Here is a 19,303-nt window from a genome sequence, read left to right as displayed (position 1 = left end):
TTAGCTTATACTTTTATTATTAGATTTTAGTAGATTTCTTTAAGCCACAAAGAGGTTTATCTATTTAGATCTGATTGTACATTATTGAAATAGACACCAACCTGTTAGCGTTAAAAGGGATTTGTAAAAAAAATGATAAACATAAATGCTATACTGTTGATATTTAAATTCTGTACATTTTTGGTGAAGGGTTATGTTTCAGTAATTCATAATTTACTATTACTATCATTTATAAATATCTTTTTACGTATGCATAGTTTTCTGTACTCGAAGCTGGAGATGTACATTCCACATTAAAAATTGCATTTATTACATCATTAAGAATAATGGTACAAAGCAAATTTGATTTTTAAATGAACATAAGTTGAAAGTTGATAATAAAAAGCTATCAGAAATTATGACATCGATACTTCCATATAACATTGACACTTCCAGCTTATGAAATTTCAAAAACCATTTTAGATTAAAAATATTTAATGAAATTTATAGTTATATTATTTGTGAAGAATTGCAGGTTAAATAATTTAAGACACTAATTATTCTTAAATCTCTAATAAGATAGCAGCCTATGTAGAATATATTTGAAACTTGTTCAAAAGAACTATTTGTATAGCATTATATGTGTTATCCTCTACAAGTTACATAGATTTTTCTTAATATATTTAAACAATATTGTATTCCTGGCATAGGAATTTTAAATTTTCTTTCACATTTTCTAGTAATTTATGCGGAGGCTGTGTTAGAGGTGTACTACTAGATTATACTATTTGGTTTGTTTGATTTATAATTACAGATATAAAAAATTAATTACACATGAAGTATTTTATGAAAATAATTGGTTACAGCAGCTATATAGATTCTAAATGTAATTTAATACTTCAAAAATATCAATAAATAACATTTTTTAATAAAAATAATAGGGATACTTGTACAAAAATTTCCTTATCTTAATATCTTGATTATCTATTGAGTTCAATAAATTTGTATATTATTAGTTATATTATCTAATAGTATATAAATATATAATTATCTTTAATATTATTATCCTGTTTTTGTTATAGTATGCAGGACAACTACTGAAACAGTTTTTAGATTGGTAGAAAAATATTTATATAACAAATATTCATTGTATATATGCACAGCGATAAACATGTGTATCTTTAAATGGGAAATGGTAACATAAAAATTTCCTTTTAGTATTTTTTGGTAATTCAAGTTGTGTATACAGAAATTTTTGCATTGTCGTTAATAAGAAAATTTATGTTTCATATTTACGAGTTTAGATTTTGTATCATTACTTTTTTTTGACAACACACAATTTTATATAAAATAATGTTGTTTAAATTTAATGTAAAAACAAATACGATATTATTAGTTATATCATGTATCTATTACATTATAAATGTATGATGTGTATGGAAAAAATATGAGATATTTTTATTTACTTCCATAGTAATGATAGTTATCCATGATTATAAATTCTAACTTTTTTTGAAGAGAGTGTTGCTAAATATAAATTATTACTAACATCAACTGCACACATATCCACTACAGGATCAGAAACAGGAAGACTATTTACTTGTTTTCCAGTAGATACACTCCATAATGATATACTGGTACTAGATTCTTGATATGCAGCAACTAATGTATCATTTTCAATATTTAAGTAACATGGTCGAGACAATAACTGTTGAGAATTACCAGCATGGAACGTATGTACTACATTACAAATTGTTGATTCCTCACTGTCTTTTTCTATAGTACATACTATGTGTCGTGCATGAGGCTGTCTAGCATTTGGTCGGGAAGATATTAAAGTATGATTATTCTTTTGATCGTAACACACAGATATAAACGGACCTTCAAGGAATATTTGTTTAGGTAAATATTTTGAGTCTTTCTGCTCATAAGCATAACATGTACTCAAATGGCATGCTATGAATCCACCCCGACTAATACCGCTACCCGGATTAAAAGGCACTGTTGCTAGAGAAACTACTGGTGATCTGTCGCCTGCATTGTCTAAAGTTTCAACAGCACCAGAAGTTTGTCTAATATCAAATTGTGTTATAGATCCATTTTGTGCACCCGCAAAAAATACATTTGAATTATTGCCTGACCAACAGCAGCTCCACAATGGAGATCCTGTTTGATAAGTATGCAAAATAATGTGATTTTGAATATCCATTAATTTTGCACATTTATCAAAACCAACACTAAGCAGCAACGAATGTTGAGTTGTATTAAATGTGATATCTCTTATAACTTGATTATGTAAAAGAATAAATTGACGTGGTTGAAATTTATCCGAGTCAATTTTTTTAATACCATAACCCGAAAATAACATATTAGTTGACTTCTGAGATACAACTAGGAATCCAAACCATGGGTTGTAGTCTAATACACGGCAACCGCCGTCCTTACATATCTCTATAGATCGATCTAAATGGAACTTTTTAATCATATGTTTAGAAATCTTCTGGCAAGAATGAACATTTATTTCTGATTGCTGATTTTCTAGTTCAGAGATCCTATTCCTCATACTAGCAATTTGCTGTTCAAATAACTTTTGTCTTAAAGTATATTTTGAAAGTTCCATTTCTATACGATTTTTTTCAGAACTAACATTATTTAATTGTTCTTTTAATTTATCCAATTCGCTGGTATCTATAGACGTTAACTTTTTGGCATACAACATTCTGATATCTTTCACAGCAGCTCTCCTATTACACTGTGGACAACGACGGTTGCCACTAGTGCAAGAAGTTTGTAACCATCTTAAAATGCAACTATATCCAAACAAATGTCCACATCGTAAACAACACAAACGATGATCCCCAGAACTAGTCCATAAATCCATGCATATTGGACAAGACTGGTCAGAATCAACATCAGATTCATTTAAAGTTGTTTCTTTTGCCTTTTTTGTTTTTGTTTCATTTTCATCATTGTCTTCTAAAATATTACATGCAATATTATTTTCTAAATAATGTGATATTTATATATTTAATACAACATACATGAAATTTAAAATGAACTTACTTGTATCTTCTGTTTGAACTTGGATTTCTAAGTCGTCGGCATTATCATTATCAGATTCTTCAGAATGACCTTCTACTACATGTTCCATTTGTGCTTCTCCTTCTTCTGCTGTAATATTTTATCAAAATTAGAATGAATAATTGTACTTTTGTATATACAAATACATATATATATATATATATATACATATATATATATAAATCCCTTTATTCTTTAATTTATAACATAAAAAGTGACTAATAAGGTTTATATTCTTTATAGCATAGAAAATAAAAAAATATTTTAATTATTTTTATGTTCAATCACACATGTACATGATTTTACTTGATACAACTTATCCTGTTAAGCGTTGTTTATTTGACATGCTGTTAATACTTACCCTCTATTTCCATAACCTCCATTTTATAAAAATCAAAAGCAATCTATCTATAGGTAAGTATTGGAAGTGCTTATTTTACTATAAGTAACTAGAATTTTTTAAAGATAAGAATGTACATATATTTTTCGCAAGAAACATAATAAATCAAATATGGCAATAAGTTTGTTTGTATACAACAGACATTTCGTGACCTTTCGTGAATGAATATATTACCATAAGAATCAAATATACAAAACGATTCTAAAATCGTATTACTTACAATGTCAAGCAATAAATGCTTTTTTTCTAATAATTAATGTCTTAATCTAACATTATTGTTTCGCAAACGTTTTCACCTAATCGTGAAAGATGTCATCCCAATTTTTGTAAGACCGTGTAATGTACTGTTTTTATATCAATAAAATCATGTTATTTACAAATGTTATTTACATCTATCTCAGGAGTAATCACTATTCAATTCCTTCATTACATTAGTTATTACAAACACTTTAATATACAATAAATAAAAAACTTTGTATTTTCCATTCATGCCCATGGTGTTGGCAATTCTTCCATCTTTAATTTGAAGAAATTTTTCTTTTTTTAACATTAATGTTTAATTAATGTTTTCATTTTGTATTATTTGCCACTATTATAAATTTAGAACAATTCTGATTTTTTATACGTATCTTTTGTATAAATACATAGTTAGATATACCTTGGATACAGTTGATAAGTTTAAATATGTAGCTGTGTAACATAAAAATAAAAGACGTATGCTTCATATTCGTATTTGAAGAAATTGAAGGTTTTTCCGAGTAAGTGTCATATTTTGAGTTTTATTTTACTTTCTCTGACAATTTAACAAATTTATCCATCGATTGTTACATTAATATAGCATGTATTTCAGTTTCGAGATCTATAAAAATTAAACAAAAAAAAAGATAATTTCGATACAAAACTGGAGAAATCGTTCGACGCGATTTGATAGCGATACCGTTTCTTCAGTGAATAAACGAGAGGAAAGGGATCATTGTTCTTGAATCTACTATAGCTGTGTAAAGACCTTGTGTTCTTCAGCGAAGCAACGGTGTTGTATCGAAGGTAAAATAATGAAGGTAAAATATTGGTTAAATTTTTAATGTATATACTTGCAACTTTCTTTAACATCGAAGAATCATCTGTTCACGTAGAATGTATTTAATAAAAAGAAAATGTTAGATAAATTTAATTACATTTCAAAAATAGACAAATATTTAAAAATACGATTTAATTAATTTAGAAGCGGAGACCGTGTACGTGGAATATATCTCGTTCTCCAAGGAATTCACAGACACCTCCTCGTGCTCGCGAGCTCGATAATTGTCCTGTTAAAACCAAAAGTTTTCATGATTTGAAACGTTTGAAAAGAGGTAGCTCAAAATTACAAAAAAAAAGTACAGAATACAGGGAGTCTTCGTTGAAGAGAGATACGTTCAGCTCATTGGAATCTTTGTTCGATCTGAAAAAGCCTCTAAATTTACCGGACATATGCTCTTTAGCAATCGAGTATCATCAAGAGGGTCACGCGCTACCTTTTAAATCAAGAAATTCCAAGCATTCTAAAACCCTTGTAGAATCTTTATTTCTGCAACAAGTGGATCTTGAACCACACATTCTTAACCGGGTGTGATTTTGGTATTATTTGTATTCAAATTATGCAACAGTTAATAAGTAACTCCTTAGTACATTCACTAGTATTTGAAAATGAAAATCGATAGATTGTTGTAAGCTAACTTAAAATAATTTGGGTAGACTTACGAAATCGATGATTATAACGACAAATCGAAGGAGATTAAACAAAAATCGAATTTTGAACCACTAAAATTAGAAGAAATCGAGAATTCGGATCAAGCGGGAAGCGATTCACAGAAAAAGTATAAAATTATTTAGTTCTCGAGAACATTTTGTTAACATTGAATTATCTTATAATAAATTTATTCAATTATGAAGCATGGCCGAAGAAGAAAACGTTGACGAAGCTCTTCAAGATGAAGCGGAAGAATCAAAAGAAGAAGAAGAACCAATAGAAGAAGAAGAACCAATAGAAGAAGAAGAACCACAAAAGGAAGAGGAAGAAGGAACAGAATCTGTAGCAAAATCGGTATCAAGACCGGTATCAAGAATTGATACGGAAGAACTGCCTCCACCGTATCCGCTTCCTCCCGGTCTCGGTGAAGGTATGATATCGTAAATTCAGCAAAAGGTAGAAAAAATGCAATAAGATAATACAAAACAATGTATAAAGTATAATGAATTTATGCATTGTTTAGGTGTGCCAATTAAACCTGGTGGACGACATGAATCGATATTGAGTTCATCTCCGTTGACTGATAGCGTTGTACTGTTGGAAATGAAGAAGGCGGATGAACGTTGCGTCGTTCTTGCAAGAGAAATCGATCAGCTAAAGGAAGAAATAGCTGCTCTTACAACTGTAATAGTTCTGGAAATAATAAACTAATGAAATTTGAAATTCGAAACATCGAACATCGAGATTTAAAAAGGATTGCTTTGTATTATAGAAGAAAGATTTAACCGATGAAGATACGTTAATAATACATGAGAAGCAGGACGAAGTGATGAGAAAACTGGCAGAATTTGAGCAGATAACGAGGAAAATACAACGAGTACTAGGCGTGTCCGATATCTCGAGTACTACTTTTGCTAGGATGTTCAATATGCAACCCATTATGAGACCCACCGCCGTAAGTATTCTTTATCGATCATCGAAGCAAGTAGCGCGGTGAAGTGTATAGGAAAAATAATTTCTAGATCATTACCGAAGAGGAAGAACTTGAAATAGCAAAGGAGAAAATAGATATGGTAGACGAAAAGACAGACATAGAGATAGAAAAGCTTAGAGAACGCTTCGACTTACCTCAAATAGAATATCCAGAAGATAGGTATGTTATATCATTTATTTTTTTTTTTTTTTAGAATACATTTTTAAAATTTGTATTATTGTTTAACTAGGCTTCCAAGAGTGATTGTTTGCGGAACTACGGAGGATGAAATTCCAAAGATTGTTGTGGCAGATAGTAAAAAGAAAGGAAAAGATAGATGTCTTCAAAATTTAACTGGAAAGTTAACAGAATCGTTAACTATGCAGGAAAAATTGGTATTGGAAAATGCACAGCTTGAAGGTGGCAAGTAAGTTTTATGAAACAACTTCATTTTACACAGCTATGAATTTCATAAATTATCTGTCGTTTCTCGACATAAAGAAAAAAAAAAATAGAAAATCGATAAAAAAAATGTGAAAACTAATCAGTCTCCTTAACGACGATTGCATAGATTGTCGCTAATAGAAGCATGTTGACATAAACCATGTGATCTTGTCTTTGTTACAAAAATTAACTTACTGACGTGTTAGATACAAATTGGAAGAAGCATTGCTAGAAAAGGATACCGCCGTTGAAAGTCTTCAGAGGAAGGTATGCGGGTTGCAGGCTGAAATGAGAATAGTTGTGAAGGAAAATGTGGAATTGACACGTCAATTAGCTTGCTTGAATCAGCGAATCACTAGTCCTTGTTGTTACACACCTTGTTGCCCAGGTGGAATTTCGTCCGAAGTGTCAAGTCCGTCTCCTCTACGTTCGATTTCGTACACCACTACGTTACAGCAAGACGACGATTATTGTCGGTGCAAGTGTTGTCTTCAACCTCAAATCGCCGATACTTTGTCACCAATCGCAAATACTGTATGCGGTTTGTATCCCAATAACAAAGTTTTTAAGATTTTCTTTTGTATAATTTTTTTTTTTAATTTAATATTAAAAATAAAATTTATAATGTGTTTCAGTGAGGCCGAATCATACATATTTACCTAGCGGAGGTGAGCTATGTCTATTATAATAAAAGAAAGTACTTTGTGTATTGAAAATTAATAAATACTATTATTTTAGATTCACCGAGACTCGCGGGTGGTGCGTCAATAACAGGAGCTTGCATTACAAGTGATTCTTCTTCGCAAATCGATATGTGTTGTCGAAGTCCTGCCGCGGTTAAAACACTGTGTACAGGACCACCACCTCCTCCAAGAGGATCTTGCCCCGCTGAAATAGAGAACAAACTTGCGGCCTATGGGAACAGTACCAAACAGCTAGTACATCTTCGAAATATGATGCAAGTTTGGTTTAATTTCTATGTTTATTTATTTGTATATTTTATAGGAACAACAATTGGGTACCATGGAATGCGAAGTACGTAATATGCAGATAGAGCTTGCTAATGTTCAACGAGAACGTCAACAATTGGAGCAACAACGCAAGTTGCTGAAATGTACTGGCCCTTGTGCGCCTTGTGGTTGTTGTCCTCCTCCATCTTTGGGCATGCAGCAGCCACCAAGCGCGACTCCTTACGTACCGTGTTCGGCTCCAATTACACAATCGCCTTCTATACCTCTTCCTAAGGTATCTATTCAATATTTCGATTAACTTGATTGTAAAGATTGGTAAACGTTCAAAGATGAAATGTCGCATGCCGATAAAATTGTTGAAATGTCACAAATAATTTTCCACGAAATAAATATATTTTTCGAAAATTTTCAGATATTTTATTTTTATTAAGTGTGATATATTACATAACATATAAGATCGTTTTTCGTCGTACGTAGATACCACCTGCTCCTTCTGCAACCTGTACTGGTCCTTGCATAAACGCTCCTATGGTAAGATTGAACTTCAGAAAAAGATTTAACATGAACTAAAGCAGCTATTTAAAAAAAGGGCGCTAGCACGTGTCCTCAGCAACAGTTACGTGACCTACGCGAACAATATGCACGTCTTCAAGATGATTACAAAAACAAATTATGCGAGGTTTCGTGTTTAAGAACAGATGCTGACAAGTTGAAACAACAAACGCGTGAATCTATCGAAGAGAAAGAAAAGTTGGAAATCAAACTCGTAGACACTCAAGAACGATTGAAGACAATGGAAGCTGAGAAAGAAAAATACGAAGGTGATTATTTGGAATGTTTTTCAATTTCAATGTTTTATATTATAACAATATAATTAATTTAAAACTAGGTTTTAAGGAGCAGATGGTTGAGCAAGAGCAAACTTTGATCGTCTTCAAGCAACGTTTCCGAGAAGCCCAAGATGAACTTGAAGAATTACGATCCTTGATTCAAGATCAAGCCGCTCAGTTGGAGGACTATCGAAACAAATATTTACAGGTTCTTTTTTACCTTATATTTCCTTTAAATACGTTGTTATAGGTAAATATAAGAGTAGCTGTGTAAAAACAGGCACAACAACAAGTGGAAGAACAACGGCGACAACTTGATCTAATGGAAATGGATAACGCACGGATGAATGAAAATGTCACCTTGGAAATAGGGAGAGTGAAAGTACGTAAATATTTACGTGTGCATGATCATCTTGATACATTTTACTATCTTTCGAATAGAATCAGTTCCAAGAGAAACTCGCAGAACTTGCGCCGTTGCCGGATATTCTGAAACAAACGCAAGTGAAACTACAGGAAGCGCAACAGATGCGTTTGGTTGCAGAACGCAACTGCGAGGATCTTTCACGGGAAGTTATAGGTTGCAAAGATAAAATTCAAACATTGCAAAATCAATTGGACGTTTTGCGTAGCGAATATCAAGCACTGCAGGTTAATGTTTTCGTATTTTTCTACCAGTTCTGGTCTTGTAAAAAACAGTACGTTTGTAAACAATATATGTATTTAGGATGAAAGAGGTCACGGTTCGGGACGATTCGATGAATTAGAAAGAAGAAATACTGAACTACGACATGAGAATGAACGTATGAAAAATACGCTTGCAAGATTTGAAGAGCACGAAGCACAATTGCAGAAACGCATCGATGAAAAAATGCACGAGGTTACACAGTTGACAGCAATGCTTGAACAGGTATTATTATTTATTATATTATATTATTATATTATTGTATATTTCATTGGAAAATATATAGTAATTCTAATAAATATTAAAGATTCGAGAAGATTCTGCGAGACAAGTAGCAAGAACGAAAGAAAGATGTGAAACTGTAAGGAGATCGATGCAAAGCCAAATTGCGGAAATGGAACGACAATTGGCTCAGTGCAGAGCTACCGCAAGAGCTGCACAGAAAGATAGAGACGAAGTAATTTATCGTTCAAAAAGCTGACATTCCTTTCTAGACATTAATTTAACTTATCTATTGCTTTATTCCCCTTAGATAAGACAGAAAATGCAGGGTCAAATAAACAACTTAAACGAGGCGTTTGAGCAAGCTCAAGGTCGGATAAGATCACTACAAGGTCACGTGAATTATTTGAAAACATCTTACACTAATATCTTTAAGGGACAAGGAGAGATGCCGCCCGGTGTTTTGCCTGGAGAGGCTGGGACAGGATTCGATTCCTGCGACTGCAATTATTAATAGGAAATTAATATATTATCTATATCAATATTTTATTGATATAGAAGTGAAAATCGTCGCACTGACTTGTTTAAATTACATGTGAAGTATCTGTTTTCATTTCTAGAATGTAAAAAAATTGTCTAGTTTGTATTCGTAAATATATTACAAAATAGTAAAAATTTATACAATGTAAGACTGATGAAATTCACTTGTTGTTACATTAATCAATGTCGCAAAAATTGAATCATTATAATACGAATGACATCTGTTACAATGTAGCAGTTTTTTTATTTATGTATTTTATTGTAATAAATTGTTCACGTAACCCTTATATGCAATGAAGTAGAAGAGGTAAATAAAAATTTTTGATGACAGTGCAAATCGATTTAAAGAAATTAAAATAGTGATCTGTACAAGGAAAAAGCACTTATTTAGTATTATATAAGTTTCATTAGTTCGTATCCACAGAATGAAGCATATTGAGCATATCTAGGATTGCGTCCGAACGCGATCTTACTCTTTCCATTTCCAATCGAAATTCTTCAAGTTGAGATTCAATTCTACGTGCATATGCATGGCAACACCTGTAAGTAAAAGTAATAACGTATTCCATGTATATATCATGTTTTTATGATAGTGTACAATATAGTTACCTGTCATTGCATTGCGTAGAAGTGGAACATGTAGGCCCGAGTGTAGGAGAAGAAATCTTAATTTGTGGAGGATCATTTGCCATAGAAGGTGTTCCTTTTCGAAATCCACTTTTACTTAAACTAACAGTACTATTATTACGGCAATCTCCACATCCCTTTAAAAGATCCATAAGAATTCCTCTTACCCTTTTACCACTTAATCTTCGTTGTCTCGTCTGTACATAAAGAAACAAACGTTACATGAACATAAAGTTTTTGATAAATTTGTTAAGATTATATTTATGCTTTTATTATCTTACTTCAGGCGTTTCATTAGATCGTTTAATTGGAATTAGAGCCTCTTCTTCATCATCGCGTGAAGGGCTGTGATTACATATATGTTTGTCAGAATGCTCGTGAATATTTATATTGTCCAAAGATGATTTACATCTATACGAAATATCTCTAACAGGATTACAGTATTTCGAGCCTGGACTGTTATCCGCTACATTTTGAAGTGAACATCGACACGCATGATATTTGCAAGTTACTTTGCTCATTTCGGTAGTGGCGTCCATATAGTTTTCGTGTAAATGATTTTTCGAATCTGGGGTAAATGTATTTTTACATGAATCTCTCCGAATTCCATTACTGTGAAACTTATCTTTACAATGCTTAAGACTAACATCATGCTTTTGTGTCTCATGATATAAACCACAACTACATCCTTTATCTGTGACTCCAATATGATGTGTATAACAGGAATGTAATTTTTCTTGTGAACTCGATGCATCTTTACATGTTGACCATTCTTTATGATATTTTGAAGAATTACAGTTTTCACAAGAAGGAACACAAATATTTGGGCTGAGAGAATTACTCATATGTCTTTTATCATTTACATCTTCTATTGATGAAGACGCCTTTATTGAATTTAATGATAAAGAATGACAACATTGAGGAATATTGGACCTACTGAATTTGTTTGGAACTTTCTGCTTTTTATTAGTTGAACACACAAGCGGACTTCCATTAAATCTCGTTTGTGATGTATTCTGCCAAGTCTGACACGTTCTCTGTTCAGTTGATTTTACACAGACTTCCATATCATCTTCGTTATCGCTTATAGATTCATGACCTACCTCTTTACCCCAAACACTAATCGTTCCATTTATTTCAGACATTCTTACTTCAAGATTACCCAATAAATATGGACCACATTCTTGAATGCGATTTTTTTCATTATCTAATCCATCTTTTATAGGTTCTTCTGCTTGAATTAAGAAACTTCTATTTTTGCTATTTTCATCTTCCCTGTATATGAAACATTTTACACTGTCCTCATGATCATCTGTCTGTTGTATCTTATTTTCTGCAGATGTAGAACCATTAATATCTTTATTGACCGATGTATCTTCTATTTGTTCTGATTTTGACGTTGCATGTTCCTCAGAATATTTAAATTCTACATCAGTTGTATCAGTACTATTTTTTCTCTCAGATTCTACAGTTGTATGAGGTATTTTGAAAGGTTGAACAGAAGTAGATGTATCAAGCATTTCTGTAGCTTTTCTTTTTTTGGAACTTGATGCATGAATTGGAGAATTGTATTCTATATTTGATATCTGATCTGTAGAATTTTCATTTAATCGTTTCTTCATATTTCTTACTAAAGGACTTTCAACTTTTGTCTTCCCTTGGGTTATATTTGAAAGTGTTTGCAAAATTCGAGATGAAGTAATAAATGTTCGAGATAATGGATGTGCTAATTTTCTTGGAGTATTCCCATCAGTGAGTATAATACTATCATCAGAATTAAGAATTGGTGTCAAATCAGGGAGCTTAATGGATATAGCTGGGCTATAAGCACTATCTGCCCATTGATCAGTAGAACTTGCTGTAGATGCAACACTACTAGTAGATATTTTATTGTTTGCTTCTCCTGAAGTTACAGTATCTTGATTAGAAGTAGATTCTGAAACTGTTTCAGTTTGTACAAATGCAGTTTTCATTTCACATGTTTTATTCTGATCCTCATATTTTGCTAAAGATTTTTTTAGATTATCCAATTCTTGTTTCATTTTTATATTTTCTGCCAATACTTTTTGGTAGGCATCTCGTAAATTAATAAATTGTGCGTCTTTCTCATTGAGTTGAGTTTTCAACTCAATTATTTCAGTGTTCTCAGCATTTATTCTATTAGTTGCATTAATTTTTGTAAAATTTAAGTTTTCTGGTTCATCTTGTATTATGCGGATACTTTTAACGTTTGCAATTTTTAAAGGACAGTTAATATTGTTATCAATTTCTTGTGAACTAATCATTTCTGCTTCATTATATATTTCTGTTTCGTTCATTTTTTCTTGTCTTTGTTCAGGTAATTCTTCTCCTTGTTCCATATTAGAGGCACTGTGCATGTATTCTTCATAGCTTAACGTACGTAAATTAATAAATGTGGGCGTTGTCTGATGTCCATTAATTAGAGAAGGTTGATTTATGCTACCAAATCTCATATTTCTATTTAAAGCATTTTGATATTCGATATGATGGATATTGACATCTACTGAACCATTTCGTTTTTCTAATTTATCATCGGAATTCTGCACTCGTTTCTCATTTGGTATATCATTATATTCAGTGTCCTTTCGAATATGTTTATAATCATTTTCAATAATTCTGTTGGAGGTTTTATTATTTTCTCCATTTTCCAATATTTGTGCTGTATTGTATATTAAATTATCATTTTCAGCTTCATCACGTTGTAAATTCTGAATAGCTTTCTCAGCATAATCTTTTATGGTTTTATTAACTCTTGCTTTCAATTGCTCAGTGTCATTGTCTATAAGCAAAAAGTAAAAGTTATAGTTTACATTGATTACGTATTTGCCTTAGAACTTGGTTATTCATTCACATACAAGAATGTCACAAACAATATTTGACTGTATCATAGCATTTAGGCCAATGCTTACTGGAGAGTATGGGATATTATTGGAAAGCTTATGAGTGGCAGAGCCCAATAAGGATGGTCACATCTTCTGAAAATGCTCCATTCAGAAAATATAGATAATATCGCCGCCAAAATTCTCTCGACGACCGTTTGCATTTGTACCGGGTCTACACATTTTAATCTATACTTTTCGAATGGGATATGTGCAGTAGCCATGACCAGTCTTGTTGGACTTCTATGCTTATAAGCTTTCATGGTGAACCATATTCTCTAGTGTTTTTTTGTCTAAATACCATAATGCAGCCCAGTACTTTATTGAATTATGTAAAGACATTTTAAATCATAACAACTATAATAGACATCGAATATATTTTCCTAATATGAATATTTCAATTCAAATATAATTCGATAAACATATTTCTTACTTTCATTGCTTGCATGATTTTTATTCATTATAAATTCTTGCTCTTTAATACGCTTTTCCATAGATCTTCTAGTTTGTTCTTTTATACCTTTTATGTACTGTTTCACTTTACTTTCCACGTGTTGATACTTAACTGACATCATTTGCTTTTTTTGTGCAATAGAATATGGCATTGGATTTTGCTGCATACCTAAATAATTATGTCTGAAAATGTTCATGCTATGTCTTTTTCTATTATGTGACAAATGAACATTGTTTTTTGAAATGCTTAAATCTTGTAATGATAAACTCCTCTCTTTATGGTGTTGCTTTAATCTTTTGTTTAAGACAAAATCATCAGATACTCTATCAAAGCACTCCAGATCATATTCTGTCTCAACATCTTCATCGTCGTCATTATGTAGTCTCAAAAGGTTTCCTTCGTCATCATCATCATCATCTTCTTCTTCCTCCTCATCTATCATTGCATTTTCACGATCATTTTCAAGATCCATTTCATCCATATCTGCATACATATATGTATATATATCGCAATGTAGAAACGAGGTTTTATTATTTACTTACCTTCACTATCTGCATATTCATCTTCCTCTTCATCGTTGTATGGATGGTTACTTTCTTCATCATTGTATGGATGAGTACTTTCTTCACCAGAAGACAGTACATAGATACTGCCGCCTCCTTGATCATCACTAGGATAAGGACTTCGACTGTGGTCTTCTTCTATTGGGATTCTATCCGCTTGTTTTGTATTACTGATATCTGAATCTTCGCGTTTTGATGGAGTAGACACACTGATATACGTTGGCATTTCTTCATCCTCCAACATTGGTTGTTCTGTGTCATTGTTTAACATGCTTGTTTCACATTTTGATTGTTCTTTATTGTGATTTTCTGCACGCATTTGTGACTCCGTTTCATCCGAAGTACGTTCATTTCTTTGCGACATTGTGCAAGTTGATACTGAACACAGAAAACGTATTACAATTATATAAAATTATACGAGGATAAAAAGTTTAAAATAATGCAAACGGGTATTGGATTTGCGCCACTTTGTTTTTTAGATATTTAACGCCTGCGATTGCACTTTTCCGACGACCGCCATTACAACTGCCGCTGATCACACCTGCACTTCAGTCCATCTGTACATTCTACATTTTTATCAAATGCACACCATTTATTTCATATTCGTTTAACAATAATTACATTTTTAAATATTATTTTCAACTAACAAACTTTATTTCTTTATCAATTGGTGTTAATCATGTATAACACAACCTTCACCATGCAATTAAACTCATAATTATTAAGGCTAATGACCCACGAATACACAGGAGTGTACTTTGCGTAGCATTTAAGAGGCACCTGCTCTACATTCTGCTTTTTACATTACGTTTGGCATAAATTTTATTTTTTGTGAATACTTGTTATTGATATTACTGATATTAATATACATATTCATAACAAGCAAATATTTTTATATCAATGGAATGATCGTTTCTTTCGATTTCTCGATGCATAATATTATAAGATTAACAATTGCGAAGATTTGTAGAAGAACTTTTGTAAATTATAAAATATCGATGAAGAGATAAAACTATTACAATGTATAACTGTTTTTTAAATTAAATTTTGAATTCGGAAATTTCTATTTTGCAACATGCATACGCTACTGATCAGTTGAATAGAAGGAACGTGGAACGGAGTTGTAATGTCGTTTAAGTTGTTTCTATGCGCAGTGAACGATATTTTGTTTGTAATTATATAATAATAATTAATAGTATTGTAAGGCGGCATAATTTTACGAAAAATAAAAAAAAACATGTCTATCGAAAGTAGCAGTATTCCCGTGATCATTGAATTTGGGTAATATGGAATCGATACTTAACCTAACTCTTCTTGCGATCGTAACAATATACATGTATATCGAATTATTAAATAATTTCAGAGGTGGGGCAGAATTACTTTTCGACAAAAAGAAAAAGCACTCTGTGGATTTACCTGGAAACGAATGTAAGTTCTATAAAATTTCTCCCAGTGTAAAATATTAATTCGTGATGTGAAATTTTATAGGGACTATACAAAAGTTACTTTTCTGGATAAAAGATAACCTTCTAAAAGAACGACCGGAACTTTTTATGCAAGGAGACACCGTGTAAGTTATTAAATCATATATTTTTACGTTAACGGTAGAACCATTTCAAGTAAGCGTTCAAAATGTTTCACCAATTGATACTCCGACACTCGTGTTGTACCTCGTACTTCTTACTATAAACACAATACGTTATTATTGTATTAATTCGCACTTGCCAATTCTATGATATATAAGATCAACATGGCACCTTACGAGTTTCACAGTTTTAATCGAGAGGGCAGCACAGTTCACATTAATGGAGTTACAACTACAGAGATAGCTCATTCATTCAAACATGTAAACATTTTTGTATCTAGATATATATAAATAGTACATGTACATGCTTATTTTATGTACTATTTTATGTTCATAGGCGACCAGGAATTTTGGTACTTGTAAATGACACCGATTGGGAATTATTGGTAAGCATAAAATTATTCGCATCATACTTAAAAAAGTTGTTCTTAATAACATTTAAAATTAGTAGTGCATTACTGATACCAGCTATAATACCCAGACACTTTCACGTGTTACGTGAATTTTCGATTACGTGTTATGATTTTTCAATTTCTCTTTTTTATTTTCCTCCTATTTATATGAGAAACTATAAAAAGTAGTCCTGTGGGATGTCAATAACGCGTTGATCGTAATCGAGATGGGGTAAGACACCTGTTTCTGAACAATTGACAAACGTCTAGCGAGAGTATTCTATCGTGGAACTTTTTGCGAGACGCATAATCGACCTACTGTGAGGTGGTTGGTTTGGACTGTAACTGGTGGATGGAAAGTAAGAGAGAGAAGATGAAAGGGCGCAAATGATCTTGAAGGCTTGCCACACCCACGGCAGAATTATCATTTTAAATTTGTAAATGTACAAAACTCGACCGCTATTAGACTCCGCTTCCTTAAACGCGTTCGAGGAAAGAAAGAAGCCTCGAGAAGCGAGCTATGGAAGAGTCGGAGAGCAGACGCGGAAAGGATGATGGTTTCAGCCATTATTATGATAATACCGACGTTTCTCGAGGTTTCGTATGCTTCGATCGTACTGCTATTCCTTGTTCTGTCTTCTTTTCGCTCCATTTTTGCGGTACTTGCATTTATGTCGTTGCATTTTTATCGTCTTGATATACGTTTCGTCTTACATTTTTATCTTATTAAAAAAAAACAAATTGCAGGAAGTAAATTACAATTTTATTAGAAGAAACGAAGAAGTTAATATCGATAACGGTAATTTTATGAAAATTTTCAGGGCGAGAGCAATTACAACATAAACTCAGGCGACACGATATTGTTTATATCCACCTTACACGGAGGATAGGACGCATTTTTACGCAAGAAGACAAGACGGCGACTCACGAAGAGGAAATCGAAGATGGTGGTGCACGACTTGATTCGATCGCTGCGGGCAAAATGATAATTTCGCGGGATACTTGTTTGTGTGAAGTACGCGCACACGTGCACACTGTCAGAGAATAAAATGCTCATTCGCACGACGTACGTTTGAGATGTTCCACGTAACGACTATGATATTACGGCTGACACGTTGGCCGTTTTCCAAGAAACCTCGTATTATTGCTCCTTCTCTACCTTACCAATCTTTTCTCGCTTCATAGCCAATGGGCCATATCCTGTTCCCCGTTTCCACTAGTGGAGACGCGACTTGTCTATCTCGGTACTTAACCCTTACCATTCTCGTGCTGGTATACAGCTATGCCCGCGTTACTTCGTAATTAATATTGGAGAAGATCGAATGAGAAAATAGGAAGAAATTATTGATTCTTGTCTTCATAGAATTTCCCTCTTGGCGACTTTGACAAAAAAGAAGAAGAAAAAAGAAAGGAAGAAAAACGAAGAGAAAAGAGGAGAGGAATTAGCTTCCGGTAACTGCGTAGGAAAATTAGTTTCGATACAGGAGCGGAGATTATGCGCGTGCGTCGTGATCAGTTCACATCGAGAGTTAGTTGTTGGTCCCTGGTAGCTCTATTAAAAGTAACGATCGTGTTCCAACTTGATAGAAAGAAGGGAGAAAGATAAATAGAGAGGGAGTAAGAAAGAGATCTTTTCATGGAAAAAATGAGGAAACTTGGGTGAACTTCCTCTTCTGTATAATTAATTACCGGTGGTAGTAGTTCTTTACGGTACACGATAAAGATCGTATCGAAGGTTTTTCAACTTGCTCGACCGAGTGAAGTTAATCAAGCCTGCTACTCGCTGCCACGATGTCTGCGATTCCCCTTTTGCTCATCGATCGACCGTGCTCCCAGCATCGTGCCCTGCGTTCCGTTTAATATGATCCGCGAGGGCAGCGACGCGTCTCTGAACTAGATTTCCGCGATATCGTGGTCAGTCAGCCGTTGATGGAGGTCGATAGACCAGTCGCTTCATCATATAATAAACTAACGAGAAACAATGCCGCCAATTAATCACGGGCCCGCATTGCGCGGTGAAATTCGACGAAAACGGTCTAACGAGCATCGGTTGGGGAGCAATCGATGTTGCGGCTCGAAAATTTCGAGCCAGTCAGACGTTAATTGCAGGTGAGAAAGTTCGTCGACTTTCGATGAGTCACGTATCTGCTTTTCATATATATCAGAAGGGAAGAACCTTTGTACATGATATTTGTATGAAATAACAAAAGATTCTTATAAACTCCAACGAATTCGTCTAATGTATTTTCAATAAATCAGAAATTTAAACGTATTTTGTTAGTTTATATTTCCAACTGATTCTTAACTCGTTAATTTGCTTCTCATTTTTCTTTCGTTTTTTTTTTTGCCATAATGTTAGCGTAAGTGCGTTCGTGTGTCGTCTGTGCCACTACGTATCTGTATTTTGCACACCAATACAATGCATTTTCAGGCATGGAGAACCCATGGCCCCCTGTGAAACCAAGTGTCTCGATTGCTAATGGTTCGGCAGGGTTGGATGGTCCAGTGATTAATTGTGTCAGCCCTGATTACGTTACAGAGGATGCAGATCCACTATATTATATACGATCGTACATGCGTGTACCTCGCGGCCAGTCCGTAACACGTGCGTCGAACGCACTTGTGCGTGTTAGGTGGCTGTCGGAGGAGTTGCAACGTGGCCGCCTAACTGGTAGAAACGCGTCTGGTTGACGTTCGATGACGTTGCTAATACGCAATTCTGTATCACCCATATGTATAAATCCCCAAGAAATGGTAAATCATGTTAAATGTTATATACAATTCTAAATATAAAATATCGAAGCGTAAAATTAGAAGAACACGCGCAATGAAGAAAAGACAAGGGGAATCCTGGTCCTGTATATTAATATAATTCTATATCGTTTAACATCCTACGTCGATTGATTTATATCCAATTAAACATTTCGC

At 33.2% G+C, this 19,303-nt stretch overlaps 4 protein-coding genes across 8 annotated transcripts; 2 read left to right on the top strand and 2 right to left on the bottom strand.

Moving 5' to 3' along the window:
• Positions 1–1,035: 1,035 nt before the first annotated feature.
• On the bottom strand, positions 1,036–3,892 carry LOC117204518 (E3 ubiquitin-protein ligase RFWD3-like). Of its 3 annotated transcripts, none has more exons than XM_033442003.1 (3): positions 3,681–3,892; positions 3,043–3,150; positions 1,036–2,955 (listed from the first exon to the last, which is right to left on the bottom strand). In XM_033442003.1, exons 2-3 carry the CDS (start codon positions 3,128–3,130, stop codon positions 1,463–1,465), a joined length of 1,581 nt encoding a protein of 526 aa, XP_033297894.1. In that variant the 5' UTR covers positions 3,131–3,150; positions 3,681–3,892; the 3' UTR covers positions 1,036–1,462. The 3 variants fall into 3 exon arrangements, with proteins under 3 accessions (XP_033297894.1, XP_033297895.1, XP_033297893.1); XM_033442004.1 differs by having other exon boundaries at positions 3,043–3,147; XM_033442002.1 differs by lacking the exon at positions 3,681–3,892 and adding an exon at positions 3,422–3,458.
• A 179-nt stretch (positions 3,893–4,071) lies between these two features.
• Positions 4,072–10,141, top strand: LOC117204524. The gene is made up of 21 exons (XM_033442015.1): positions 4,072–4,218; positions 4,311–4,518; positions 4,683–5,066; positions 5,195–5,316; positions 5,393–5,619; positions 5,713–5,873; positions 5,962–6,144; positions 6,212–6,342; positions 6,413–6,589; positions 6,813–7,147; positions 7,242–7,274; positions 7,345–7,544; positions 7,612–7,851; positions 8,055–8,108; positions 8,167–8,398; positions 8,467–8,615; positions 8,688–8,789; positions 8,849–9,058; positions 9,135–9,317; positions 9,400–9,549; positions 9,625–10,141. The coding sequence occupies exons 2-21, from the start codon at positions 4,513–4,515 to the stop codon at positions 9,826–9,828; spliced, it is 3,483 nt and encodes a 1,160-aa protein (XP_033297906.1). The 5' UTR covers positions 4,072–4,218; positions 4,311–4,512; the 3' UTR covers positions 9,829–10,141.
• On the bottom strand, positions 10,079–15,953 carry LOC117204516 (kinesin-related protein 4-like). 3 transcript variants are annotated; one of them, XM_033441999.1, is made up of 6 exons: positions 15,815–15,953; positions 14,378–14,776; positions 13,815–14,318; positions 10,763–13,281; positions 10,464–10,678; positions 10,079–10,394 (listed from the first exon to the last, which is right to left on the bottom strand). In XM_033441999.1, exons 2-6 carry the CDS (start codon positions 14,760–14,762, stop codon positions 10,262–10,264), a joined length of 3,756 nt encoding a protein of 1,251 aa, XP_033297890.1. In that variant the 5' UTR covers positions 14,763–14,776; positions 15,815–15,953; the 3' UTR covers positions 10,079–10,261. The 3 variants fall into 3 exon arrangements, with proteins under 3 accessions (XP_033297890.1, XP_033297892.1, XP_033297891.1); XM_033442001.1 differs by having other exon boundaries at positions 13,902–14,318; XM_033442000.1 differs by having other exon boundaries at positions 13,815–14,270.
• LOC117204522 (ubiquitin-related modifier 1) lies at positions 15,487–18,647 on the top strand. Its single transcript, XM_033442014.1, has 5 exons — positions 15,487–15,679; positions 15,762–15,826; positions 15,887–15,968; positions 16,321–16,369; positions 17,197–18,647. The coding sequence occupies exons 1-5, from the start codon at positions 15,636–15,638 to the stop codon at positions 17,263–17,265; spliced, it is 309 nt and encodes a 102-aa protein (XP_033297905.1). The 5' UTR covers positions 15,487–15,635; the 3' UTR covers positions 17,266–18,647.
• Positions 18,648–19,303: the final 656 nt, after the last annotated feature.

Source organism: Bombus bifarius, unplaced genomic scaffold, assembly GCF_011952205.1.
Source record: "Bombus bifarius isolate JDL3187 unplaced genomic scaffold, Bbif_JDL3187 scf7180000007978, whole genome shotgun sequence".
Lineage (NCBI taxonomy): Eukaryota > Metazoa > Arthropoda > Insecta > Hymenoptera > Apidae > Bombus > Bombus bifarius.
The sequence above is the reverse complement of the archived record's forward strand: the minus strand, read 5'-3'. Positions and strand labels throughout refer to the sequence as shown.

Excerpts from the sequence above, each read along its gene's own strand:
- LOC117204518 (XM_033442002.1), bottom strand. The coding sequence starts at position 3,443 with ATGGAGGTTATGGAAATAGAGG. Across the intron at positions 3,151-3,421 it reads GGAGGTTATGGAAATAGAGG|CAGAAGAAGGAGAAGCACAA; the intron begins GTAAGTATTAAC and ends AAAATATTACAG. Across the intron at positions 2,956-3,042 it reads AGTTCAAACAGAAGATACAA|AAGACAATGATGAAAATGAA; the intron begins GTAAGTTCATTT and ends GTAATATTTTAG.
- LOC117204524 (XM_033442015.1), top strand. Across the intron at positions 5,874-5,961 it reads AAATAGCTGCTCTTACAACT|AAGAAAGATTTAACCGATGA; the intron begins GTAATAGTTCTG and ends TTTGTATTATAG. Across the intron at positions 7,545-7,611 it reads GGAACAGTACCAAACAGCTA|GAACAACAATTGGGTACCAT; the intron begins GTACATCTTCGA and ends TATATTTTATAG.
- LOC117204522 (XM_033442014.1), top strand. The coding sequence starts at position 15,636 with ATGTCTATCGAAAGTAGCAGTATTCCCGTGATCATTGAATTTGG. Across the intron at positions 15,680-15,761 it reads CCCGTGATCATTGAATTTGG|AGGTGGGGCAGAATTACTTT; the intron begins GTAATATGGAAT and ends AAATAATTTCAG. Across the intron at positions 15,969-16,320 it reads TTTATGCAAGGAGACACCGT|GCGACCAGGAATTTTGGTAC; the intron begins GTAAGTTATTAA and ends TTATGTTCATAG.
- LOC117204516 (XM_033441999.1), bottom strand. The coding sequence starts at position 14,762 with ATGTCGCAAAGAAATGAACGTACTTCGGATGAAACGGAGTCACAAATG. Across the intron at positions 14,319-14,377 it reads TGAATATGCAGATAGTGAAG|ATATGGATGAAATGGATCTT; the intron begins GTAAGTAAATAA and ends ATATGTATGCAG. Across the intron at positions 10,679-10,762 it reads GATCTAATGAAACGCCTGAA|ACGAGACAACGAAGATTAAG; the intron begins GTAAGATAATAA and ends CTTTATGTACAG.